Consider the following 12,301-nt stretch of genomic DNA (forward strand, 5'->3'; position numbering starts at 1 on the left):
ACTGAGTACAAACTTACTAAACCCTCTCAACCGACAATCAGTTACTCAGTCCTGGGCAAGGTCGATGCCAAGAATGGGCATCCATGGGTATTGCTCCCCCAAACAAGGTGCTGTGCCCCCCATACGGTGTGGCCATCAGACCCTCATAGTCCCTCCCACGTTCTTAGCGTCTAGGTTGACACATGCTAGCGACTTTCCACCTGCCCCTGGTTGTGTCACTAGCATGAGTCAAGCGTCAGTAGCATCTAGTGACACTGACGCAATAAAAGGCGTCTTCGTGCCCCACATTGCAGGGGCAGATGGTGTTAACGACAGGTAGGTTTCTGCCAGCACCACCCCGCACTAAACGAGCCTCCCTCGAATTCGCTAATGCCCCCTCTAACATATGTTCTGGCGCCAACCCTGCTCCTTGGTGATGACCAGACCATTGCAGCACAGCAGTATCAGATGCAGTGTGGAACTGGGCTTTCTGAGAAAAGACATGCATAACAGAATCTTACAAGACCCTTGGCAAACCCCCCCCCCCACTAAAAGTCAGGACCCTTTCATACTCTTAATGTAGTCACTCCAGAAGTAGTTTGCCAGAGAAGGAAATGGAAGAAACAACGAGGTAATGGAGAGATTGGGGTGGGGTGGGGAAGACAGAAAGAGAGAGATAGAATATCTATTTTCAAGAGTTACATTTTATAACTCAATTATTCAATAATATTGCCTTTAATCATGGTAGCTCTTTTCAAAATTCTGTCTCGTCTAATCATTATAATATATAACGATTATCACCCATAAAAAAGCTGCTCAGAGGCTAAGTAGGGTCTTTATTGTGACGCGTATCGAAGTCCAGTTGAATTTTAAATGGTTTATTAATTAACACAAACGACTCATAATGTCCATGGTAATATTCTTGAACTTGGTAACTTTCCTGATAATATAATGATGTGTTTTCTAAGGATAACGATCAATGTCTAAAGTCCAACGGTATTCACCAGACTCTTTAGTAACGTAACGTGTAATGACTGTGAATCGGTGGTAATGGTCAACAGAAAATATCAGAGCCTTATTCACCCATTGTCTATCCTGCCATACCAGTCAATGCGGGCTAACTAACTGGCCCAACTAGGCGCAACTCCCGCACGTAAGTCCATAGCGCGTGCACGCTGGAAGCCTCCAGACCCCAGGATGCCACTGACACCTGCAGTTAAATCAACAAAGGTAAACAACGAGCTTTTGTCTCTTAAAATATTAGCATCAAGAATGGAACATCTTTTCCCATGTTTCATTCTTTATCTTTATGTTCAGATCTTGTTCCCATTTTTGTTTGGGTTTGCAGCTTGTTGCCTCATTCTCTTTCTCTTGCAGTTTGATGTACATGTTTGTTATAAATCTTTCAATTATCATTGTGTCTGTAATCACATATTCAAAACAGTTTCCTTCTGGTAATCTCAGTCTGCTTCCCAATTTGTCCTTCAAGTAGGATTTCAGTTGGTGATATGCAAACATTGTACCATGAGTTATACCATATTTGTCCTTCATTTGTTCAAAAGATCATTTATTTCTCGAAAAACAATTTTATTTTCTTTTGATCCCTTTTCTCTCCCATTTTCTCAAGGAAAGGTTATCTATTGTGAAAGGGATTAGTTCATTTTGCGTCAATATTAGTTTTGGTAGTTGATAATTTGTTTTATTCCTTTCTACGTGAATCTTCTTCCAAATGTTGAGCAGATGGTGCAGTACTGGTGAATTCGTATGTTGCACCAGCTTTTCATAGAGTATTTGTTCAGGTACCTGAATAGGGGACTATTTTATCTAGCTCTAATCTGGTCCAATCTGGTTTTTCCCTTGTTTGATAAAAATCTGATAGGTATCTTAATTGTGCTGCTCTATAATAATTCTTAAAGTTTGGTAGCTGTAAGCTCCCTTTTTTGTACCTTTCTGTTAATTTATCTAACGCTATCCTCGGTTTCCCCCCTTTCCATAAGAATTTCCTTATTATTTTCTTTAGCTCCTTGAAGAATTTCTCTGTTAGGTGAATTGGTAAGGATTGAAATAGGTATTGTATCCTTGGGAAGATATTCATTTTAATACAATTTAGTGGCGTCTTTCCAATGTTTTAAGTCGTCTTGTAATTTCTTCATTAATGGCTGATAATTTAGTTTATATAGATGGCCTAAATTATTATCTAATTGTATTCCTAGGTATCGAATTGCTTGTGTTTGCCATCTAAATGGTCATTCTTTCTTAAACTTTGTGAAATCCGCATTGTTCATTGGCATTGCTTTACTTTTATTTGCATTGATCTTGTACCCCGATACTTCTCCATATTTCTTCAATTCCTTATGTAATTCTTTTATTGATATTTCTGGTTCTGTTAAGTATCCTATGATGTCATCTGCAAATAGACTGATTTTATATTCCTTCTCTTTTATTTTTATCCCTCTTATTTTATTTTCTGTTCTTATCAGTTCTGCCAGTGGTTCTATAGCTAACACGAACAGTGAGGGAGATAGTGGACATCCCTGCCTAGTTGATCTGCTTAATTTAAATTGGTTTGATATATATCCATTTACTGTCTCCTTTGCCAATGGTCCCTTATATAATGCTTTAATCCAATTAATATATTTCTCTGGTAGGTTGAACCTCTGTAGTACTTTGAATAAATAATTACATTCTACTATGTAAAAGGCTTTTTCTGCGTCTAAGGCAACCGCCACCGTTGGCGTCTTGTTTCCTTGTACTGCATGGATTAAGTTAATGAACTTACAGATATTGTCCGTTGTTCGTCTTTTCTTAATAAATCCAGTTTGATCTAGTTTTACTATTTTTGGTACACAGTCGGCCAATCTGTTTGCTAATAGTTTCGCTATTATCTTATAATCTGTGTTAATTAGAGATATTGGACTATATGATGCTGGTGTTAGTGGGTCTTTCCCCATCTTTGGTATTACTGTAATTATTGCTGTTTTGCATGAATCTGGCATGCTCCGGAACTATGAGAAATTCAATAAACATGAGGTTACGCATGATACAATATAATTGGTTACACAGGCTATACATCACGCCCCAAAAGTTAAATAAATGGGACCCAACAGTATCAGACAGATGTTTTCACTGTAAGGAGGAAACGGGAACAACAGTACATGCAATTTGGGCATGTGAGAAAGTGGAAAAGTTTTGGGAAGATCTAAACCCAGTATTAAATAAAATCACAAAAAGCAACATCCCAAAAAATCCAGAGATCTTTCTTCTAAGTAATATAAGAAGTAAAGAATTAGGCCTCGATTTGGATGAAGCACAAAAAAGATTTATTATGATAGTCTTAGCTGTAGCAAAAAAATGTATAATGTCAACCTGGAAATTAGAAGATAGCCTGAGAATACAGCAATGGTACATAGAAATGAATAAATGTATTCCATTGGAAAAAACAACATATAATTTAAGAAATAACATCACAGTATTTGAACAAATTTGAGTACTGTACATGGAACACAACAGAGGAGTCCTACCGTGGACCTCCACCCCCTAAAATGACAGAAGGAGAAGAAGACGAAATGAACTGACCCAGTGTGTAAAAGTAGATGACACAAATTTTATTGTTTATTTTCATTGTGTGATGACATTGTTTAATGGGTTTAATGTATCATTTATGTTGAACGTTGAGTGAGTGGGGAGGGGGGGGTGAAGGAGGGAGGGAAGGGAGGGGGGAAGGGGAAGAAAGTGACACTGTGTATATTCAAGAGGGAAATGTTTGTGTGTATTTTGGTCAGTATGGCTCATTGTGTGAAAAATAAAAAAATTATTAAAAAAAAAGAATGGAACATCACTGCTTGAGAGCATGACATCATTCGGCATGAGGAAACCAGAGAAGAATTATTTTGAGAACATGCAATGACAATGGAAAGTAAGGACATGTTGGATTTATTAGGAAACTCAAGACCTTGAGCAGATACAACTATTGTCCATGTATGTTAAAGAAGAAGTATCCTTTCAGCAGATAATATATTCAAGGTTCTAAATGAGGGCACAGAGCAATGCTTGAGAATAAACAAGGAAATATAAAGAGTAGCTAAACTAAGATAAACTGTGTTTTAATGTCCACAATCTCTGAAAGAAGAGGGAAGCTCTCTGCAAAATAAAGAGTCAAAGCTATCTGCTGATATTTTGGATTTGCAGTGGTCACTCTCTGGGTTGCAGTCAGTATAAGATGGCTGTACAAATACTTCACTTGCTGTTCATCTGGAAAATAGATATAATGTCAAAATGTCAGCTCATCAACAAGACAAAGGGTCTTGAGAAGAAGCTGCAAACCAGTGTAATTAACTGGTCAGCGAATTAGTTGAAGGCGAGTTATCTTAAAGTCAGGCATAACCTGAGCAAACAGCCAATCAAAGACAAGTGGATCACAAGTGACTGTAATAAATTCTTCAGTCACTGAATCAGAAGATTGATGATTTATAAATGATTTATTGTCTTTTACATTATATACTTCTTCTTTGGCTTGGCTTCGCGGACGAAGATTTATGGAGGGGGTAAAAAGTCCACGTCAGCTGCAGGCTCGTTGGTGGCTGACAAGTCCGATGCGGGACAGGCAGACACGGTTGCAGCGGTTGCAGGGGAAAATTGGTGGGTTGGGGTTGGGTGTTGGGTTTTTCCTCCTTTGCCTTTTGTCAGTGAGGTGGGCTCTGCGGTCTTCTTCAAATACTTATGCATCACATAAATCTACATGTAAATCATTTTATTGCTTATATGCATTTGCATTTCAGTTGACAGTTAATATTTATAGCAGCCATTTTCAATGGGGGGCCATAAGCCCCTCCCCCCAAGGCCCACATATGGGGGGGGGAAATTCTGGACTGAAATCATATTTTTTTAAATGTTTTTTATGTCGACTGTAGGAGGGAAGAAACAAACTAAACTTGACTGGTTCACAGAGAAGAGGGCCCAGAACTTTGAGCACAGTAGAGTCCTAAGGGTGCTTTAGCCAAATAAAATGGTTGATAACGGTTGATAAGGGTTTTCTGTTCTAATTCAACCTCAATGTAATTGCTAGGATTTTAACAATATAACAGAAAGCTAATGATTCAAGAGTAAATGCCAGATTATTTAGTTTGTTTGTGCTTTTTGAGTGACACATTATCCACTTATTTCACTCCTATTCATCCTCATTGTATTGAAGTGAATACTCACCTCACCTTCCCTTGCTCTATCTGAATCTTTCTTAGGATTTCAAAACTATAGAACTCTTCAATTACCTTAAACTTCCTCTTCTCACAATCTACTGGCTTTTAAAATTAAAGATACATTATATTCTTGCTAATAAAAATTCACTTCAGTTGAAACGCTGTCAAATTAACCTTGGTGTGTTAATAAACCTTGTGTTGAATATTTCAATTACTTAAATGAGCCTGTATAGGTTTTTTGAAACCTGAAATAAACTTTGCAACACTTCCTGATTAACTCGTTCTTTGATAATACATTTGCTATTCATGGGTCTTGGCTCTGCTCTAAGGCTTCTCAATAATGAAAAAAAGTCTATTACTCATTTCAGTTAAATAGCCAATAATTGGAATTTTTATCATTTTGAGGAGAACAACTGTTGATATGTTATTTACATTTCTAGGAAGGTATTCATTTTAATTTGATTTCTTTTAGCATTGTAAAGTTTGTTTGCAGGTCAATGGTATAGGCTAAATGCTAACTTTTGAGAGAAAAAAAAAATCAAAGAGCTTAACAAACTATAAGAAAGGGTAACCAAAATCTTAGGTCTTTATAGAGAAGTTTAGAGAGGAAATTTGGTAGTATAGAGTTTGAGTGGCTAAAGGCACTACACCATAACTGAGGTGAAAGGAAAAGGATCAAAGATGTCTTGCTGCAGTTGTGCAGGGCTATGGTGAGATCTAATCTGGCATTCTGTATATTGGTTTATATTATCATGGAGGGAGTGCAATGAAAATGAAGGAAACTGATTCCTGGGAAACAGAAGAGGTGGGATTGGGCCAATTAGGCCTATGTTTACTGGAGTACAAAAGATTAGGAGAATATCTCATTGAAATCTAAACCTGTCAGAATTGCATAGACTGAACAGATACAAAGATGGTCCTGATGGTTGTGGTCCATAACTCAACTTCAGAATGTGAGAAATGCAATTTTGAATCAAGATCATGAGAAATTTCTTCACCCAAAAAGCTATTCTCTCCCATTGAAAGAAGCAGAGGCCAAAACATTAAATATATTCAAAGAGAATAGACTTTTTCATTCTGACTTCACCCTCAGAGACAGATATCACAGGGACCTCAACCTTTTCAGAGATTCTAGTAGGCATTGTTTGGTTCTTCTCAAGGTAGGCATAGAAGTTGTTCAGCTCATTGGGTAGTGAAGCACCACAGCGACCTATAGGGTTTGCCCATGCATTGAAGGCTGTAATGGCCTGCTCTTCTGCAATAGCTGGAGTCTATCTGTCTCTGTGTGTAGCTTCCTCTGGAATTACCACTTTGCTTCAGAGATGGCCTTCTGCAGATCGTACCTGGACTTCTTGTAAAGATCACCATCTCTGGCCTTAAATTTTCTTGTTCTCACCCTCAGCACGTTGTGGATTCTATGATTCAACTAGGGCTTTTGGTTGGGGAATACCCAGTATTTGCACATGGGAACACATTTATCCACGCAGGTCTTGATGAAGTCGATGACACCTGCTGGATATTCATTTGTCTAGGGGATGAATTCTTGAATATGTTCCAATCCACCGACTCAAAGCAGTCCTGCTGCAGATGCACCTCTGTCTCCTTCAAGCATACCTTCGCTGTCTTCACCACTGGTGCTGTGGTCTTTAGTCTCTGCTTGTATGCATGGAGTAGAAGTACAGCCAGGTGATCAGACTTGCTGAAGTGCGGTTGTGGTACGGCTCGGTATGCGTTTTTCACGGTGGTGTAGCAGTGGTCGAGTGCATTGGTTCCCCTGGTCTTGGAAGTGATGTGTTGATGATAGACACGTCTTCAGGTTGGCTTGATTGAAGTCTTCCACAATGATCAGGAAGGCATCAGGATGTGCTGTCTCGTGGCTGGGGTCAATTATAAAGGATTAAATAAAGGCACATTTGGATAGCAGTAACAGGATAGGACTGAGCCAACATGGATTTACAAAGGAAAATCATAATTGACTGATATTCTTCAATATTTTGAGGATATAACTATGAAAATGGACAAGGGAGAGCCAGTGGATGTCGTGTACCTGGACTTTAGAAAGCTTTTGATAAGGTCCCACATAGGAGATTGGTGGGCAAAATTAGAGCACATGATATTGGAGGCAGGGTACTGACATCGATAGAAAATTGGTTAGCAGACAGGAAACAAAATGTAGGAATTAACAGGTCCCTTTCAGAATGGCAGGCGGTGACTAATGGGGTACCACAAGGCTCGGTGCTGGGACTGCAGCTATTTACAAGATACATTAATTATTTAGATGAAGAAATTAAAAGTATCATTAGCAACTTTGCAGTTGACACAAAGCTGTGAAATGTGAGGAGGATGTTATGAGAATGCAGGGTGACTTGGACAGGTTGGGTGAGTGGGCAGATGCATGGCAGATGCAGTTTAATGTGGATGTGAGATTATCCACTTTGGTGGCAAGAACAGGAAGGAAGAATACTATCTGAATGGTGTCAAGTTAGGAATAGGGGAAGTACAATGTGATCTAGGTGACCTTGTTCATCAGTCACTCAAAGTCAGCAGGCAGTGAATAAAGCTAATGGCATGTTGGCCTTCATAACAAAGGGAATTGAGAATAATAGCAGAGCAGTCCTTCTGCAGTTGCATAGGACCCGAGTGGGACCACACCTGGAATATTGAGTGCAGTTTTAGTCTCCAAATTGGAGGAACAACATTCTTGCTATTGAGGGAGAACAGCATAGGTTAATGAGGTTGATTCCCGGGATGGCGGGACTAACATATGTTGAAAGATTTGAGCAACTGGGCTTGTATACAGTGGAATTTAAAAGAATGAGAGGGGATCTGATTGAAATGTAAGATTATTAAGGTATTGGACAAGCTAGAGGCAGGAAACATGTTCCCATTGATGGGACAGTCTAGAACCAGAGGCCACAATATAAGGGGTAAGCCATATAGAACAATGTTGAGGAAAAATCTTTTCACCCAGATAGTGATCTGTGGAATTCTCTGTCTCAAAAGGCAGTGGAGGCCAATTCTCTGGATGCTTTACAGAAAGAGTTAGGTAGAGTTCTTAAAGATAGCGGAGTCAAGGGATATAGGGAGAAGGCAGGAACGGGGTACTGATTGTGGATGATCAGTCATAATCACAGTGAATAGTGGTGCTGGGTCAAAGGGCCGAATGGCCTATGCCTGGACCTATTGTCTATTGTCAGGAGGATAATTAACTCCCATTCACTACATTGCATTTCCTGAAGATGTTCAATCTAGCACATTACGCATAGTAATACAGTATTAATTTTAATTTAAAGTTAAACACAAACATAAACACAAGCATTAACAGCACGGACTTTTTAAGTGTGCAGTTCTTTTTCTTTTAGAGATTCAGCCTGTCAAGTGCATTGATAACGTGTGTGGATCTTCTTAACTCAGGTGCATGTGTCACTCCTCTGGTTCACTACTGTCTAGTGGTGTTTCTGTTGCTGTGAAGGCTGGATCCTCTGCATTTGTCTGTTCCTGCAGTGTCATTTGTGTTTTCAGAAGATTCTTTCATTTCCTCCTCAGTGTTTGACCATCCTTTGTTCTGACAGTGTAGGATCTTGTCCCAGGTGTTGGAATCTCTAAGTCTCACTGTGTCATGTGCGAGAGGTCCTAAGTTTCTTGATGACTTGTCATAGTTGCTTTTTGTCTCCTTTGCAGATGCTTTTGTTTCCATTTGACATCTCTGCTCTTGTTTGGATCTGCAGAATAGGGAAGTGTGGTGTGTAGTCTATGTCTCATCAGGAGCTCAGCGGGTGACATGCCATCTACAAGAGGTGAAGCTCGATAACTCAACCGAGCTCATTAAGGATCTGACCCACTGACTTGTGCTTTCTTGGAGCAGCTGTTTAACTCTGTGAACTCCTTCTCTGCTTTACCATTTGACTATGGATGCAGAGGACTTGAAGTCATATGTCAAAAATCATACTCTTCTGCAAAGTTCTGGAATTCTCTACAACTGTAGCATGGTCGATTGTTACTGGAGACCATATAACCATAACCATATAACCCGTTTACAGCACGGAAACAGGCCATGTCGGCCCTTCAAGTCCGTACCGGTTCACTTGAACAACTCCACTAGCTCCTCCGCAAACTCCTGAGGAAGTAGAGGCTTTCTTCATGATGCCATTGGTGTGTTGGTTCCAGGAAAGATCTTCCGAGATAGTGACTCCAAAGAACCTACATTTGCTCATCCTCTCCACCTCTCTGTTCAGAAATTTGATGGTGGAAGCCTGCAGACACCATTGTTAAAATCAAAACAATGCTGGAGAAACTCAGCAGACGATTTGAAAAATTCCATGTCTTACAAAGATCAATTTCATACATTTGATCACACAGGCAGCAGACATATTGGGAAGCAGCACAATCTCTGGATCGTTCAATAGATAATCAATAACCGGTAAGTAATTTTTTCTATCCATGTGGAACAGATCAGTCCCAACTTTCTGCTGGGGTTATTTGTCTGCTTTGCATGATGTTTCAAACACGTTTCACAATTTGAAATCATCCTGTCAACATCAGCATTTATCCCTGGCCAATAAACTGCAGTCCTGGCCCTCCTTTTGCTTGCATTTTTCCATTCCAAGGTGTCCGTCATGCAGCCTTTTCAGCATCTCTTGTCAGTGATTGAGCTGAGTGTTGTCATTGGGCTTCTCTGTCTGAGTAGAAGCCCAATGACAACACTCAACTCAGCTCTGATGTTGTAGTATGGCTGACATTCACCTTTAGACCATCCTTCATTCAGATTCTTGATGACCTTCTGTAGAACTATCTCCTTTTCTGTTTCAGTTATAATCCACTTGGATTTCATGTCAGATATGGGAAGAGTTTCAGTGATCATGTTCACATGGAGATTCACATCACTCTCTCTGTGGAATTTTTATTGTGTGCTTCACTCTGTGTCATTGCCCTGTACAATGTTTCAGCCAGGACAATAAGTTTCCTTGGTGTGTACACCAATTCAAAGTCATAACGTTGTAGCTTCTTTGGATTTGTGGTGGCAGCTCACTAAGATTTTTCTTGATTATGGCTATTAATGGCTTGTGGTCTTGTCTCTGCCATAAATGTTGGTAGACCATACATATAACTATGGAATTTCTCAAATCCATACACCAGACCTAGACACTCTTTCTCGATCTGCACATATTAACATTCAGTTGTGGTCATCGTCCTTGATGTGTATGCTACTGTTCTTCAATCTTTTCCACAGCCTGATGTAGTATGGCACCTATTCCATCTTTTGAAGCATCTATAGATATTTTCGTCCTTCTGGATAGGTCAAAGAACATCAAAAGCATCAGTTCTGTATTAGAATGCTCTTCAGTCATCCCCATTCTTCCTCATGGTTGGCTGTCCACTTGAATTCACATTTATCGTGTAACAAAGTTCGTCAGGAACATTGTTTTGGAAGGCAGGTAAGGTATGAATTTACCAATGAAATGGATCATTCCCAGCAGTCTCAATATACCCTTTTTGTCTATGAGTTTGGGCATCTCGAGAATTGCTTTCACCTTGTACTGACAATAACCACACCAGCAGTGCGAGTATAAGACAACTTTAATAAACCGGTGACCCCCGGTGACCTAGTGGTGTAATTACATATCACCACATCACCAGTGCCTTCTAAAGCCTCAACATCATGCCCCTGCTCTTGTATTGTATTCCTCTTGAAATGAATGCCAGCATTGCATTTGCCTTCTTCACCACTGTCTCAACCTGTAAGTTTACCTTCAGGTTATCCTGTATGAATACTCCCAGGTCCCTTTGCATCTGGGCATTTTCAACTTTTTTGCCATTTAAAAAAGTCTGTCTGTTTATTGTTTATTTTTTTCTACCAAAATGCATGACCATACCCTTTCTGACATTGTATTTCATTTGTCACTTCTCAAGCAGATTCTCCAAATCTGGCTGAATCCTTCTGTAATCTTCCTGTTTCCTCAACACTACCTCCTCCTCCACCTACCTTCAATTCATCTGCAAACTTGGCACAAAGCCATTAATTCCAAAATCCAAATCATTAATATACATCATAAAAAGAGGCGGTCCCAACACCGACCTGTGGAACTCCATGCTCAAATGGCAGCCAACCAGAATTTGATCTGTCTTTTGACTCTCTCCTTCCTGCCAATCAGCTACTGCTCTATCCATGCAAGTAAATTTCCTTTAATAGCTTGGGCTCTTATCTTGTTAAGTAGCTCATGTATGGCACTTTGTCAAAGGCCTTCTGAAGATCCAAATTTTTAACACCCACTGCATTTCCCTCATCTTGCCTGCTTATCACTTTTTCAAAGAATTCCAATTCCAAAGAAGATTTTCCCTCAAGGAAACCATTCTTGCTTTGACCTATCTTGCCATGTCCCTCAAGTACTCCATAACCTCATTACTGATGTTAGAGGGAGTTGAGGAACTGAGTCATAGGGAAAGGTGAAGCAGGTTAGGACTTTATACCTGGAACATAGAAGAATACAGTGGAGATTTGATAAAGGCATAAAAAATTGAAGGATATAGATAGCATACATAGAGTCTTTTTGCATGAGGTTAAGTGAGACAAGAACTAGAGGACATGGCTTAAGGGTGAAATATGAAATGTTTAACGGGCACATTAGGGAGAACTTTTCATGCAAAGAGTGGGGAGAGTGCAGAATGAGCTGTCAACTGAAGTGGTGAATGCAGACTAAATTTTGTCATTTAAGAAAAATTTGGTAAGGTACATGAATGGGAGGGGTCTGGAGGTTTTTGGCCCAGGTGCAGATTATTGGGATAAGACAAATAATAATTCAGCACAGACAAGATGGGCTGAAGGGCTTGTTCCTGTGCTGTAGTGATCCACGTTTCTAGCCAATGGCCAAATTACAAAATCTAACTGAGATCATCTGCAAGGATCTTTCCACTCTTTACAAGGATTTCAACTTCTGAAGTATAGAAGTCAATCACTGTTAATTATTTATTTCCACTGTTTTTGCTAACCATCCCACAGGATGATGATGGTTCCTTTCATTCAATCTGTAGGGTTTGATATAAGGATATCCCACTCCTCAGAAAGGAACAGCAAGTGCGTGAATGGATTTAGGTGAGTAGGGATTGCACAGGTCCAGTCCCACCCTCTC

General features: G+C 39.7%; 1 protein-coding gene across 1 annotated transcript in view; it reads left to right on the forward strand.

The window, feature by feature from the left end:
* The first annotated feature begins 223 nt into the window (after window positions 1-223).
* The window catches only part of ube2e3 (ubiquitin-conjugating enzyme E2E 3 (UBC4/5 homolog, yeast)), a 143,843-nt gene continuing 131,765 nt past the window's right edge, over window positions 224-12,301 (forward strand). The window contains exon 1 of the mRNA XM_069936235.1: window positions 224-315. Coding sequence (XP_069792336.1) covers window positions 224-315 — 92 coding nt within the window. The remainder of the gene's footprint in view (window positions 316-12,301) is intronic.

Source organism: Narcine bancroftii, chromosome 4 (genome assembly GCF_036971445.1).
Source record: "Narcine bancroftii isolate sNarBan1 chromosome 4, sNarBan1.hap1, whole genome shotgun sequence".
Taxonomy (NCBI): domain Eukaryota; kingdom Metazoa; phylum Chordata; class Chondrichthyes; order Torpediniformes; family Narcinidae; genus Narcine; species Narcine bancroftii.